This window comes from Mya arenaria, chromosome 12 (genome assembly GCF_026914265.1).
Source record: "Mya arenaria isolate MELC-2E11 chromosome 12, ASM2691426v1".
Lineage (NCBI taxonomy): Eukaryota > Metazoa > Mollusca > Bivalvia > Myida > Myidae > Mya > Mya arenaria.
Window position 1 is genome coordinate 32,863,711 of NC_069133.1, and position 16,241 is coordinate 32,879,951.

The 16,241-nt window shown below is 36.8% G+C and overlaps 2 protein-coding genes and 1 long non-coding RNA gene across 3 annotated transcripts in view; all 3 read right to left on the reverse strand.

Moving 5' to 3' along the window:
* Nucleotides 1–159, reverse strand: part of LOC128211759 (uncharacterized) — a 53,712-nt gene extending 53,553 nt beyond the window's left edge. Inside the window, exon 1 of the mRNA XM_052916799.1 lies at nucleotides 59–159. The gene's annotated coding sequence lies outside the window, so the exon portion shown is untranslated. The remainder of the gene's footprint in view (nucleotides 1–58) is intronic.
* LOC128210615 (galectin-3-binding protein-like) lies at nucleotides 15–14,076 on the reverse strand. Its single transcript, XM_052914966.1, has 5 exons — nucleotides 13,957–14,076; nucleotides 12,137–12,205; nucleotides 11,944–11,985; nucleotides 11,461–11,620; nucleotides 15–219 (listed from the first exon to the last, which is right to left on the reverse strand). The coding sequence occupies exons 2-5, from the start codon at nucleotides 12,180–12,182 to the stop codon at nucleotides 15–17; spliced, it is 453 nt and encodes a 150-aa protein (XP_052770926.1). The 5' UTR covers nucleotides 12,183–12,205; nucleotides 13,957–14,076.
* Nucleotides 1,348–10,012, reverse strand: LOC128211760 (uncharacterized). Its single transcript, XR_008257341.1, has 5 exons — nucleotides 9,925–10,012; nucleotides 8,541–8,645; nucleotides 5,649–5,777; nucleotides 5,228–5,342; nucleotides 1,348–3,522 (listed from the first exon to the last, which is right to left on the reverse strand). It is a non-coding gene; the product is annotated as an uncharacterized LOC128211760 (long non-coding RNA).
* Nucleotides 14,077–16,241: the final 2,165 nt, after the last annotated feature.

The following is a 16,241-nucleotide window of genomic DNA, read 5'->3' on the forward strand; positions in this document are numbered from 1 at the left end:
GAACGCGAAAGCTTTCATTCAGTTCTATCTGAAGCACAAAAGACTGAACAACTATTACCAGAACAAACAATGGCTACGTCCTGGTTATGCAAACATTGTTCACCCGTTATGCTGTAGCAGTCGTCTATGGACAACTCTGTTCCAGAACAACCGAGTCGATCGTAGAATATTGGACCCTGTCCTTGCCCGTACCGTCCGTCCCTTATCACCTGTAGTGCTCTGCAAATAAGTGGATAGCCTGCTTGTATATAAAAAGGTAAGAAGACACGTTTGCGCAACATCAACCATTTCAATATATACTCGGCAAAAACGTCATGCGACTAGGTATATAATGGTATATATGTTTGAATGTATTGAACAAATATTGTTATGTCATACTTAATGTGAAAGAATAAATCAAGGACAATCGTTTATTACAAATTTTAATGAAGTTTATTGCTGTGAACAATGCATTTTATCGATTCATTCAGTATAGGGGTCAGGGTGTTAAAATCACATTACAGCCCGTATCGGCGTATAACCGTTTTGTATGACCAACCACTGGAATGAAATAAACATTAACAAATCAACAAAAACAATGTAAAAAATGAAAAGTCAAGAATATCAACAGAATATAACATGCCTACCAAGCCTTATTTTAATCTTATCTTGTTAATAAAGACGTATACTTTCTCTTTTTTTAACATTTATAATGTGTATATCCCTCGAAATTTTCCCTGCATTCAATCATTCTGGCTCTTAATGAATAAACGAGTTGGGGTTTTTTCATTTCCTGTTGTGGAATCGCATCCCATTGCTCTTCATGCAATCTTCTAAGGTCCACTAGGGTGCTATGTGGCGTTATACGCGGAGAAACGCGGCATCCAAGAACATCCCAAATGTGTTCAATGCACGATAGGTCGGGCCATTTTCCTGGACGAACTGGTTCATATACTAGAAGTACAATATGGGGCCTAGCATTGTCATCTTGCTAGATTGGCTGGTGAATGTTCATCTGGCGTAAGAACGTAAGAATCTCGTCTCGATACTGTTGACTGGTCAATGAGCCGTCAACAAACACAAGACGTGTTCTACCCTCTGCAGTTATACCTCCCCAGATTATAACAACTGATTCTCCCTTTCCCGCGACAGTCGGCATTACGGTACAATGCGCGCCACACACGCTGGTGTCCGTCAACATCCCGAAGGTAATCAAAGCGCTGAAAGCGCCGAGGAACGGTGGCTCCGAGGGAGTAAGCAATTTATTCAAATGATGACAGGAATTTCAAAAACGAATTGATAGGAGCACACAGGGAAGTTGAAAGGTGGGGCTCATATGTTTTACAACAATGTACGAGTTGACAGGCTTCAATTTTATTAGGCGTGATATATACATATAGAACATATATATATACAGTGTAAGATAAAAAATAATGTGTGTAGAATATGTTTGAACGTTCCCAATGGATAAGTTTCACAATGGAAATGAACATCACGTTAATTTTGAACAAGAGCTGACACGGAGACAGTGGGCTCGACTATTCCGCCGCTTTTCAGTGTAAGGATTGAAAAGTTTTGGCGAAACATGCATGGATCGCTGTTAGATAAGATTTCAATGCAAATCATGTGGTGAGATATAAACATAAATGTGGTTACATGGAAAATTTCAACCAGACTGTTTAAGTCTAATAATAAAGGGCAATTATTTGCAAAATACAGTTATATATCTTGGTTATTCAATGACATTTAGTAGTTGAATACCATTCTATAAAGTCTCAATGCAATACATCGAGTAGTTGCTGAGAAATTTACCTATGTGTGCTTACACGCAAAACCTTAACTAGAATTTCTATGTCGAATAATAAAGGGCAACTATTTGCGTTTAATGAAACTAGAGCCATCTTACATGGGGAAGTTTGATGGTTGAGTACAATTGTATGAGTCTCAATGCAATACATCAAGTAGTTGCTTTGATATTTATATAATGTGTGCTTGCACACAAAACCTTAATCAAAATATCTAAGTCGAATAATAAAGGCCTATCATTTGCATTAAATGCAAAGTCAAGTTATCTTACTTGGTTAATTAATTAGGTTGGATGGTTGAGTACCTTGTAACATGTCTCAATGCAATACCTCAAGTAGCTGCTGAGATATTAACCTATGTGTGCTTGCACACAAAACCTTAACCTGAATTTCTAAGTCGAATAATAAAGTCCTATTATTTGGATTAAATGCAAACTACAGTTATCTAACTTTGTTAATTCAGTAGATTGTATTGTTGAGTACCATTGTATCAAGTCTCAATGCAATACCTCAAGTACTTAATGAGATGTTTACCTATGTGTGCTTGCAAGCAAAACCTTAACCAGAATTTCTAAGTCAAATAATAAAAGCCTATAATTTGCATTAAATGCAAAGCAGAGTTATCTTACTTGGTTTATTAAGTAGGTTGGATGGTTGAGTAACATTGTTTCAAGTCTCAATGCAATACCTCAAGTACTTAATGAGATATTTACCTATGTGTGCTTGCATGCAAAACCTTAACCAGAATTTCTTAGTCAAATAATAAAAACCTATAATTTGCATTAAATGCAAAGTAGAGTTATCTAACTTGGTTAATTAAGTAGGTTGGATGGTTGAGTACCATTGTATCAAGTCTCAATGCGATACCTCAAGAAGTAACTGAGATATTAACCTATGTGTGCTTGCACGCAAATCCTTAACCAAGGTGTGAGGCCGACACTTGGGTGAGTAGTATAGCTCTCCATATTCTACGAATAGTCGAGCTAAATATTTATATGATAATACCATCTGTTTGCAGATAGAACATGGAAACAAACAACATAGCAAATGAAAAGTGTTTTGTATAAACAAGTAGTACAATGTTTTATTTACATATCAAAATCAACGTAAAGTAGTAATACATTCAGTAAATGTCTGTTTTGGAAATATGTACATGTATGTGAGCAAACTATGCATGTTTTGATGAGGTTGGCAATAAATACATGTGTAAATGTACATGAAATATGTCAACATTATCAACACTGAAAGAACATGTACAAATGTATGAACGAAACATTGATGTGTTGTCAGTGTTTATGCACCATTTTCAATAAAAGTTTCAGTATAAAGCAACAACTGGTACAAAAAAATGCGGACATCGCAGCATTGCTATATTATGATAGATGGCACAGTGTAATTGCAAGCATGTTTAGTTGTGGAATACGAATGAGTAAGAGATGCTTATGAGTAAGACTGTTTGTCATTATTCAGTAAAATTTACATCGAAATTGGCTGATGAAATAAACAGAGCATCTGAAAAGTTTATGGTCAGTTCGTGGTACATCTGATATCCAAAACAAGTGACAGTTTGTGTGCTCCTCCTCATAATGAGTTCCATGGCAACAGGGCAATGGTCCATTTAGAACGTCTGAATGTTCTTCGGATAGTGACTTGAAGGCATGTTACATCACAGCTGAGTACATCAGAGCTGAATAAATCAATACCATGGTGGCATTGACTTCCTGAAGGCTTCAGTTTTCTGAAAGTACATGTACCACATACATAGTCATTAATATTCATTGCATGATAGAGGGGGGAACAGACTTCAAAACTCATATAGTTCATCTGCAGGCTATATGCAACACATACTGAAAGTTTGGAAATGATATATTAAACAATAAATGATTGAGACTAGTATTAGCACCTGTGGTATTTTCATAAAAAGCAGAAACAGCCATTTCCCTCAAATGGTAAGCTGCAAACCTTTGAAGAGCCATTATTTCCTTATGCATTGGAATAATCTGACCAAGTAAAGTTTTCCTTGTTGCTTTCAATGGTGTCTACAGAACAGCACCACAAAAATGTCCTGCCTACTCTTATAAGTTTTTTTCTAAGCAAAATAAGGTTTTCGCACTTCTTTTGCGCTTAGAGTTTTCTATAAACAAGAGGCCCAAAAGGGCATATGCTCTACTGGCTGAGTGGATCTGGCTGGTTTTCAAAAGGAACCGATCTCTTATGGATATGTAGATACTGTACAAGTTTTATCGAGATATAATCAAAACTGAAAGCTGTATCATGTTAACGAACAATTGTTAACTGACAAACTGATTTTTTTATACTATCAAGGCCCATAATCTAGGCATGCCTGAGCGGATTTCGAAAGGAACCAAGCTCTTATGGATATGTAGATACTGTACAAGTTTCATCGAGATACAATCAAAACTGAAGGCTGTATCGTGTTAATGACCAATTGTTTACAGGATTTTTATACGATCAAGGCCCATATCTAATCAAGCATGGTCGGATCTGGCTGGTTTTCAAAAGAAACTGAGCTCTTATGGATATTTAGATACTGTACAAGTTTTATCGAGATATAATCAAAACTGAAAGCTGTATCATGTTAACGAACAATTGTTAACTGACAAACTGATTTTTTTATACTATCAAGGCCCATAATCTAGGCATGCCTGAGCGGTTTTCGAAAGGAACCAAGCTCTTATGGATATGTAGATACTGTACAAGTTTCATCGAGATACAATCAAAACTGAAGGCTGTATCGTGTTAATGACCAATTGTTTACAGGATCTTTATACGATCAAGGCCCATATCTAATCAAGCATGGTCGGATCTGGCTGGTTTTCAAAAGAAACCGAGCTCTAATGGATATGTAAATACTGTACAGGTTTCATCAAGATACCATCAAAACTGAAGGCTGTATTGTGTAAACATGAATTGTTTACAGACGCACATACTACGTACAAATTACCATCGCATAAGCTGTTCTGGCCTTTGGCCAGTAGATGCTTCAACTTGTCAAAATTTTGCTTTTCTTATCCACTTATATAAAGGTAACAGAACTGTTCAGTTTAACAAAAGAAATTTAGTGATAATGTGTTTATAGACAGTCTAAACACCACTATAAGCCAAACTGTTTGCTTCAGGGACAAATGGCGCAACAAAAGAAATTGTAAAAAAAACACCACAACTGAAAGATTCATGACAACTGCTAGTGTTTCCATGTATGAGGTGGCTACATGATGTAGAAAATGCAGAGATAGCATTAATATGCCCATTTTTATTTTATTTTTTTACTTTAAGTATCTGTTTTGAAGGCTAGATTTGGCATTAAAATCAGAGTACAGCACTTCACCAATGTCTACAAGTTGCTTATTTACACCTGATTTGCTATAAATCTCACTCTTGTGATCATTTACACACAAACAAGTACTACAGAGTTGACTTACATATTTATTCTCCTGAAATATTGGATTCAGAGCTGCATCTCCTGGATTCAGATTGAAGGACTACCGGTGGGAGGAAAAAGGCACAGCTAACTGGAGCTTATTGGCACATTATGATCTGCAAGCAAGACACAAAAGCAATGTTTTACACTTATAAAACTATCTGCCAATACTGTTAAAGCTTGAAAAAGGCATGTAAACACTCATTTGAGGCATACACATCCTTTTATGTGGTCATAAATGTGATAAATATGCAGAAAAGCTCATGAATTGAAAGATTTTCAGGACAAATTTTATGAAATATATAGTCTTTTGGACATTTTGCTATCAGATTTTAATAATTCAAAGGTTAATCTCATCTTATTGAGTACCCAGATGCATTTTGAAAGCATTAAAACCAGACATGCTTAGAATTTCTTTTTACTTGGAGACAGTATTTCTTTCTCTGAAATCCTTGCTGAATGCCGGTATGGAAAACCACATGAGACCACATTTTTACCAGCACTGGTTCTTGTCCTTGAAAATTCCCCTGTGGCTACAGCAACCAGGCTGGCTATTGAAATAAACAATACATTAGGGTTTTACGACATTTATAATGTATTAAGGTTGTTGTTTTTAATGCATGAAGGGAAAAGGCTCTAAGCTTTATGAAAGTGGCTCAGTTTTTATTTCTTTTGCCTTAAGAAATGTAAATTCCCCTGTGGCTACAGCAACCAGGCTGGCTATTGAAATAAACAATACATTAGGGTTTTAAGACATTTATAATGTATTAAGGTTAATTTTTTAATGCATGAAGGGAAAAGGCTCTAATCTTTATGAAAGCGGTTCACTTTTCATTTCTTTTGCCTTAAGAAATGTCAAGTGTTTCAATGTATAAACTGCATAAATAAATGAATATATATGAATGATTGATGGAATGAATTAATGAAAGGTGGCATTATTTCTTTAAAATAGGGATCTCATTGTGTTGCTGTGATTGTTGAAGTAGATGTTTTCTTGTCCATAAGCTCAAAATCATATGCACACTAAATAAAGCATCATTTTGCATCAAATGTGCAGTAAGTTTTGTTTATTTGCTTATAGTATTTTAAATTAATGCAATGTTTGCTTAAAAGAGCAAATAAAATGTGCGACAGACCAAAGACTTATACGAGTCAGCAGTGTCATTAGAAAACTGTTTGTCAAACATTATCCCCCCCCCTGAGCGCCATGTTGTCAGGATTATATGGACAATTGAATGAAATATGCATGGACCGAAATGACAGCTGATTTGTTGCCGTTAAGGCAGTTTTAAGATTATAACCATTAAAGTGTGAGGATAGAGTGTGCTATGACCATGACCTTTGACTCTATGAACTCAAAATCCAGAGTCCTCAGCTGGTCACAAGAAACCTAAATGTCAAGTTTGAGGGCCATGGGTGCAGGCATTGTCAAGTTATCACTCAGACAACCTTTTACTATTCCAGGTCACTGTGACCTTGACCTTTGGCCCAATGACCCCTAAAATCAATAGGGACCATCTTCTGGCCAGGCCCAACCTCCAAGTCAAGTTTGAGGGACATGGGTGCAGGCATTGTCGAGTAATCACTCTGACAACCTTTTACCATTCCAGGTCACTGTGACCTTGACCTTTGGCCAGATGACCCCTAAAAACCATAGGGGTTATCTCCTGGTCAGGCCAATTCTCCAAGTCAAGTTTGAGGGCCATGGGTGCAGGCATTGTCGAGTTATTACTCGGACAACCTTTTTCCATTCAAGGTACATGTGACCTTGGCCTTTGGTCCAATGACCCCCAAAAACAATAGGGGTCATCTACTGGTCAGGCCCAACCTCCAAGTCAAGTTTGAGGGCCATGGATGCAGGCATTGTCAAGTTATCACTAGGACAACCTTTTAACATTCAAGTTCACTGTAACCTTGACCTTTGGCCTGATGACCCCCAAAAACATAAGGGGTCATGTACTGGTCAGGCCCAATCTTCAAGTCAAGTTTGAGGGCCATGGGTGCAGGCATTGTCAAGTTATCACACGGAAAACCTCTAACCATTCAAGGTGACTGTGACCTTGACCTTTGGCCAGATGACCCCAAAAAACAATAGGGGTCATGTACTGGTCAGGCCCAATCTCCAAGTCAAGTTTGGGGGCCATGGGTGCAGGCATTGTCAAGTTATCACACGGAAAACCTCTAACCATTCAAGGTCACTGTGACCTTGACCTTTGGCCCGATGACCCCCAAAAACATTAAGGGTCTTCTACTGGTCAGGCCCAACCTCCAATTCAGTTATGAGGGCCATGGGTGCAGGCATTGTCGAGTTATCACTCGGACAACCTTTTACCATTCAAGGTCACTGTGACCTTGACCTTTGGCCCGATGAACCCCCAAAACAATAGGAGTCATCTACTGGTCAGGCCCAACCTCCAATTCAATTATGCGGGCCATGGGTGCAGGCATTGTTGAGTTATCACTCGGACAACCTTTTACCATACAAGGTCACTGTGATCTTGACCTTTGGCCCGACGACCCCAAAAAACAATAGGGGTCATCTACTGGTCAGGCCCAACCTCCAATTCAATTATGCGGGCCATGGGTGCAGGCATTGTTGAGTTACCACTAGGACAACCTTTTACCATTCAAGGTCACTGTGAACTTGACCTTTGACCCGATGAGCCCCAAAAACGATAGGGGTTAGCTACTGGTCAGGCCAAACCTCCAAGTCAAGTTTGAGGGCCATGGGTGCAGGCATTGTCACGTTATCACTCAGACAACCTTTTATCATTCAAGGTCACTGTGACCTTGACCTTTTGCCTGATGACCCCCAAAAACAATAGGGGTCATCTACTGGTTAGGCCCAATTTCCATGTCAAGTTTGAGGGCCATGGGTGCAGGCATTGTTGAGTTATCACTCGGACAAGCTTTAAAATTATTTTACCATTAAAGGTCACTGTGACCTTGACCTTTGACCTGATGACCCCCAAAATCAATAGGGGTCATCTACTAGTCAGGCCCAACCTTCATGTGAAGTTTGATGACCATACGTCCAGGAATTGTTGAGTTATCACTCGGACAAGCTTTGGTCTACCGACGGACCGACCGACCGACCGACATGCCTGTGCAAAGCAATATACACTTCGAAGGGGGGGGGGGGGGCATAATAATATCATTATCAAAGCCGCACCAGAAATGATCGAGAAACAACATGAAAGGAATTCATTTAGGAATGGAACAAACAGTATCAATGGGCTTATATGACCCAAAGTTACTCAAATTATACTTCAGTTTGGATACAATTTTCCATTATATGATCTTGAAGTACTAACAAATTACAGCATGTTGGCATGTTGGCATACACAAAGTACAGCTCGGCCGGGTGGGCAGCTCGGCGGGCGGGCTGTCTGGCTGGTTCTTTACAGTTCCTCCCGGGTCTGTTACAAAATAATAAGAAAGGAAAATAGATAAATCAACAACACCCAAACATACAATCATTGACGCCCTTATAGCCTACACAACATACTCAATTAACACATCCCTGGCATACCAGTTTAAATTGATGGGTTCAACTTTTAAGTGATCCACCACGACCAAAAGCTGCTCATGACAGGTGCGATGAAGCCAACACTTGAAGATGAACCCAATATCACATTTCAGTTAGAAAACTACTGATGTAACCTAAATCTGGAATTTTTCTCGGGCTTTATTTTATATTAACACGTCTTTATTACATACGGTAAACATATTTGTGGTACGAAACTGGGGACGAACAAAAACTTTGTGAAAAAAACATGTTTTTTTAACAAATATTTAAAGAACAGACATAAAATGTATTCATTCTAAATGTTTACACCTATTTACACAAGGTGTACTTGCATTTTGAAGCTGTCAGCAACTGCTTCATGCATTAATCCTCAAACATCTGACTAAGTGAAAACTGTACCAGGTAGTTTCACTTCGCGGCAGCCATTTTGGATTTTTGTTTACATTTTGGCGAAGACTATAAATGGTCTAAGAACGTTCTAGTCCAGTGGTTTTCGTATCAAAAGTGATAAAAACTATGAGAGACCCCTCCCATACTTAAATACAAACCAAATAATCCTTTGTACTTGCCTTAAAACATGAAAAAAAACGTTTAATAAAATTTTCACTTTCGTTACTAGTGCACTCTGACTGGATCCCAGAATATTTCATTATCTAATTCTATAAATAGTCACATGGTTCTCCGCAAATGTTGATATACGTCTTTTAAAGGGTGTATAAAACCGGTACCAGCATTGAGTCGCCTTCCGTGAAAAATTCATGGGTTCATAAGGGGATATAACTACAATCGACTTGGCATCGCTACTGAGTACATTCATGGTATGTAACTACGTAGTAGGTCACCTAAGGTCGCGAAGCTGTGTGAGTCATGAACGGCACGAATGCATAAATTAACGAAAAGCATAATATACTTCATCAAAATAAGCTAGATGAACTACACAAATTCACATCGTAATCTAAACAAATTAAATAATAGAATAAACACGCAGGTTCATGATTTAGGCCTCTCAATTAATGTAGGTCAGGCACATAAACAACGCAGGTAAAACACAGATATTTGCACAAAGAACAATATGTATACAGCGCAAATAATGAAGCAATTTCAATAACTGTCATGCCACGCACACGTAGAGCCGTCCATGTGTAACAATCTGATTATAAAATACTTACAATACACATTTAATCCCGCTGAAGTCTATGACACACTCTTAGGCAGGGCGCTTACAAAATGGCGACGATCGAAAAGTGAAATGATCATGCTAAATAGAGGCGGCGTAATCTGTATAATATACTTTATCGATATACGGTTTCCAAAAAGCATTCACTTCGTTTGTTTGTTTATTGATCAGTGAAATAGTGTTTACATATCATTTCATTTTTAAGGAAATTTTTTAATTGTTTGGAATTGATTAATCAATTATGGTAACTACTTCTTATAACCGACTCACACCTGTAACAATACACTTAGTTTTTCGCCGTTTTCGAGCGGTTGCGTATAAATATGCTGTCTTCATTTTGTGATTTTTTTTTCAGCTGCATTTTCAGGGATATGCAAAATGTACGAGTTCAAGTGTACATTACTATACATCAATTCAGTTTTGTTGAAGTTTAAAGATGTCATGTGTATTCAAGCATTCAATGAGCGCATTGTTTCGACCGAATCACCGTGTAATCATTTGTAGTAACGATCTGATGTGCCTACTATGAACGTGGCCCTGAAGGGCCCCCGTTCAAAAACGCGTCTCGTCCCTGAACAACACAGTCCGCCAATGCGCTCTGTTCCAGCGCACATGTTCGCTGCAAAATGCCAGCCGGGCATGTATGTGATGGTCTTTTAAAGAAGCAGGATGGAACGTGGTTTCTTCGCCGGACCACGTGACTTAAACCCGGCGCCGTGCATCCAGTTACAGAATGATTGGAATAAAACAGGACTCGCGCATGGACTACGCCTCGCCAAAAGAGCTTCACGCAACGCAACACTAGACAAAAACCTGTTGCTAACATCGTTTACTTCAAAGTATCGGTCTTCCTGGCCGGGTGTGACCCTGGGTTGCCCAGACCATGGATTATCACAAACGGTTCATGTCGCTTAAAAACCGTCGCCATAAGCGATAAATCGTTGCATGGTTAACGTTGAAGCGCCTTGCAATGTTTTCAACGTTCCATCCTGCTTCTTTAAATCTGATAGCACGTTAGCGGTCGTCGTCGGATAAATGGTTTCGATTCATTTCTACCAAAAATGCTATTAGGACGTACACAAATTAAAACAACTAGTTCAAAATGAAATTCTCATTCTCTAAAACAGACCCAATTATGCGAACAAAATAAGTTATGCAATTTCTCCTTAAATCTGAAAAACACGTGCATTTTGTGACTTTTGGCTGTAGACCCATACCCATTTCTAACGGTATTATCTTAGAAAAGTGAATGACCAATGAATACTCTTTAATATACAAGCAGTTGTTCAAAGTAAAAAGTGCTTTCACAAAAAAATACCTTTATTGATATATATATGAAGTACCTAAAAAAAGGAACACGTTGTCGCATGACTTTTTTGCCGAGTATATTATATTGCGGAAACCGATTATGTATTGATAATGAGATCCGGCATTTAGTGGTGCATCGTATTTAGATAAGGTCTTCTGGCACAAGAATGAACAACCTTTTGACATCTAACACGCAATCATCATGTTTTGTAATACGTACGTCAAATTTCCCGACAGCATAGTGCAGATGACTTGTGCGTCTTTAATGTCAAAGACATTGTTACAAACTGTACCCCAGACGCCGTTAATTCGTCTTTCCACTCGGCCATCAAGAACACTGTTACCATCCGCTAGACGGATGTCCAAATCGCTAAGATCCCCTGGGTCGGACAGAAAAAATCAAAGAATCAATATGCTTTTTGTGTGTCTCACGGATGGTGCAATCGATGTGTTTTGTTGATTATAGCTAAAATGTTTTAAACTCGTTCTCGCATCATGCGGCAAAACGAGTTTTAATAAATACATATACATGTACTTAAACATTGCTTATATTACTATTAGGTTCTTTCAGTCCAATAAAGCATTTTGCATCATGTAATTTTTAATTCATTTTTAATTATATCGTTTATTTAAATAAAATGTTAAACGAAAAGGTATGTGTTGGATCATTTGCGCAAATGGACTTCGGAAGCTGAACACTTACATTGGGGTTGGCTCTTGGCTGATGAAACAATACAAATTAGGCCTGTAAACACAATGAAATCATGATAATATCAAACTACCTAGAAACGGAAAACGAACGTTAGCATACTCCGTAAAAGATTCTTACAATATAGCTTGAGCTTATACATGGACATAAATCATGTAGTTAGAAAGAATGCAGAATGTCAACTTACAAAACACTGCTCTCGTAATGGCGACAAACTTGAGCTTCAATTGCATCTTCTCAAATCATAATCGTGAATCTAAAAACATTGATATTTATTTTTTGAACGATTAAATTGAATATAAATGATAGTATCTCCAGCCGAGATACAGAACGACAGGCATTCTCCCGGTCTTATTGTTATTTACTGCTTGTGTACCTAGTGATTTTGAGATAATAAATAAAATCTATGCTTTCAAAACTTGAATATCTTCCTTTGGCACCGCTCAAACCCTATCATTCAAAACATAAATAGACGGTGTCATGATAAATAATTTTAACAATAGTCAAAGGCAGATGGTATGCAATCATAAATCTTTGCAGACTCATTAAATTAATATAATCTGAATGTATGTCACACCTACAATGACCAAATGTAATTGGATATAGTGAATAATTGTTTGATGTATGGCAAGATCGCAACCTTGTGAGTGCCAATGCTATAGTTCATGATATTTCTCTTGGTGTTCAAGAGGTGAAACACACTGCGATATTTCAGTGAAACAAACAAAACTTGCTATTTATTATACGCCCAAAACGAATATAAAATGTCATATGTACTAGTAGTTTTGCAGAAAAGCGCGCTGGATTCGGAGCGAATATAACGTCATTTCGGGAATAACATCGTTTAAATTGTCCTAAGAGCACTGACAATTGATTTGGAATTTAGAGCGGGCTTAAAAGATTAAACAGTGAAAAATATCAAATTCATATTGGCAATGTTAAATGAAGTGAACAATCAAGATTTCATCACTAAAGCATCACTATAAATCACCGGAAAGCATATAATAAATCTCTTTAAAATGCATAGGTTGTGTATGAGTTCATGATGTTATTAAGTGTGTGGAGTCCGAGGGACGTCACGCGTACTTTGACCAGCCCAATTGCGTTCATATCTCCGATAATGACATCAACCCCTCAATTCATTACTTATATTTACACCAATAGTACATTATTTCATTCAATAATTAGAGGTTAATACACGGCGTAGCCGGGCCGTTTAGTGATAATTGGCCGGAGTGAATCATAATGATATTTAGTCAAGACATTATTTTGCAGTTGCCAAAATTGATTTTAAGGTGAAAATTGAATTCAAGTGCGAACGTTCTACGGGCCACAAAATCACATTCCAAAATCGGCCAGGGTCGCAAAACTGATAATCGCTGAGTCATGTAAATAATCGTGAAATCCCTGTACAATTGTGTTACTATATATAGTAACATATGTATCAATTGATAGAAATCTACTTCATTTCATTTAAGAAAACCTTTCAGTAAACCTTTCTTACCCGTTCTGTAAATTGAACGACCCGACTGTAACCGGAAACATTTTTTTTCAAATGACGTTACAATAACGCGGGAAAAGATCATCCACTTGAAGTCACTTTTAAACGTAAAATTGAAATATTTATGGCAAAAATACATTTAAAATATAATAAATTACCACCTTCTAAAAGGTTGATTTATATTTCACGGGACCTACTGACACAATACAAACAATAGAAAGATCAATAGTTTTCATGTATATTGTTATGCGATGAATTGCGATCCGAACATATCAGAAGATGTTGCGTTCATCGATTGATAAACGCAATTGCCGAAAGGAAGTTCATTTAAGGAATGGAAGTTGATGTGTAAATATTTACGATTGATTGCAATTGCATTTGTATAATTACATACATACTACAGTTGAAACACTTACTGTCCAAGTTGAAGACTTGGAATAACTTGCATAAAAATAATCTCAAGTATCAAAAAAAAGAATGTTTTAAAAGGCAAAAACATGTGTTACCTGAAGTGATTCCAGTACTTTGTCCACTTTTTTGTTCAATACAATACTTTTCTTATTACGGTAATAATAACTATAGTCCCATTGAATTTACCCATTATAACATTGTAAACTCTCTCTAAGCAGTGGTGCCTCTTAATGCCGAGCTCAAATGTGATTACATTTTATACCGCATGTAACTCTATGGCCGTGCGAAATTATTATAGGTTTGGCGAACACTGGCAAGAAGGATTTTAGTTCAGTTTCAACGCGAAGTTAAGTTTTGGAAATTGTGTACGCAACGTAAAGAACGACATTTTGATTGAATGTCATTTGTTTTTGTTTACATGCAAATGACTGATATACATTCTAATCTTTATGGAAGAGAATTTTATTTATTTACTCGTGATATGAGTATGTAGCTTGTACACTTGTTTTATGTAGAATTCACTCGTTGTAGCGCGAAATTTTGGTAAACGTTTGTCGACTTATTCACATATACATTTAAACTTATATGTTGACTAAATTATGTAAAACACTAGTTTAACGCTAAGTGAAGTTCATTGTAAGTTTTTTCTAACATAAAGCGTTAAAAAGTTTTGTCGACAAAAGATAGGTCTTTTTTAATTATAGACGGGGAGGGATGGGAGATAGTTTAAACTACTTTTAAGTAAAGCTAAATTCAAAAAGTAATATAAGATAGGTGCATTATAAGCGTATCTGTGTTTTTTTCACTGGTACTCTCTTCGTATATATGATTATATATAACTTATATATTATAATGGTGTTGTTGTTGTTTTTCGACAGTTTGGTCGTTTCTTTCAACAACATAAAAATATTTGGTCCTGCCTAGCACCATAGTAACTGGTACCTGACGCTAAACAGGAATAATTCGGTGAAGACCTAAACGGGCGTCGTGTGTCTGCTCGAGAATGACAAGGAGATCTGCCCAGTTTGTTTACTTTTATAATCGACTTAAAGGGACTTTCTGAGAGATTTGATGTCGGCAAAAAAGTAATAATTATTTATTGTACTTACTTTTATGAGCACACCAAACTGCAACCGCCTTATAATCATTTAAAGATGCACTCCCAAATACGCAGTACCACAATTAATACAATTAATACAATTGTTTTAATTTTCCGAAAATGATGAATAAATATCGAAAACAATGGTTCTTGTGAAGGATAGAGTGTTTAGTTTAAAAGAGAGGTGCAGCAAACACGGTATTTCTAACTTATGAGACGATAGTTGATCACTGCAAATCTTTTAGAACCCCTAGTAATTTAATATTAGAGCGTTTTTAGCTATTAAATTGTATTGTAATTTCAAAAACGTTACTTACACTTTCGTCAAAATACATGTTATGTGAAATTTAAATATATAGAGGATATTTGTTTATTTCAGTGTAAGACCGTATTTTATTTCACGAGTGTCATAGAAAAACATATTTTCACGAGTGGCGAAGCCACGAGTGAAAATGTAGTTTTTTTATGATCACGAGTGAAATTAAATACGATCTTACACTGAAATAAACAAAGTTTCTGTTTCTTTTATGCTTATTTTCGGAGTTTTATTTGTTTTTGTTTTATTTATTTCTGAATTACCCCCTTTTTGAAAAGGGTGGGCTTTACGCCGCTACCCGTGGGGCGCCCCTCATGCATAATTATAGCTGTCAACTTTTCTACTTTCGGTTTGCTGAGAAATAGTTCTCTGCTATTCATTCTTATTGCTTAATATTCGCTCGTTTTTTATTGCAAAGCTTTATGAATAGTAAACATGAAGTATTATTAGTGCACTAATGTTCCAAAAAATAATGAAAACACTTTTTATTTTAACCAAATTACTACGCCGCTATTTAAAGAATGAAAATTTGGAAGGTCAAATGTGTTAGCAAAACAAATGTGGATACTCATTGGATTTTAACAATTCTTCTTAGTTTAAGCCTGCATGTACGCGTGTTTTTATAGTAAGTTAATATTCAGTCATCTTACTGTCAGAGACCAGTCTGTTTCGCTTTAAAATGTTTGTTTTCCAGATAAAGAGTAAATGCCACGCTAGTTTGTTGACACATTTTGAGGTGTGGGTGGGGTAAAAAATATCGGATCTATCTGTAAATTGTTGTGTGAATTCTCCAGGAAGCTCATTTTACGTACTACAACGGTTAACAGTTCAAAATACATTTGAACGATGCTATAAAATTTTATTTATGTTCGAACAGTTGTTTTTGTCTGTAATTTGTTTGGAATGAAAGCAAATGTTCGAACATTCAGCTTCAAAGATCAGTAAAATGTTTGATAAACGGGATA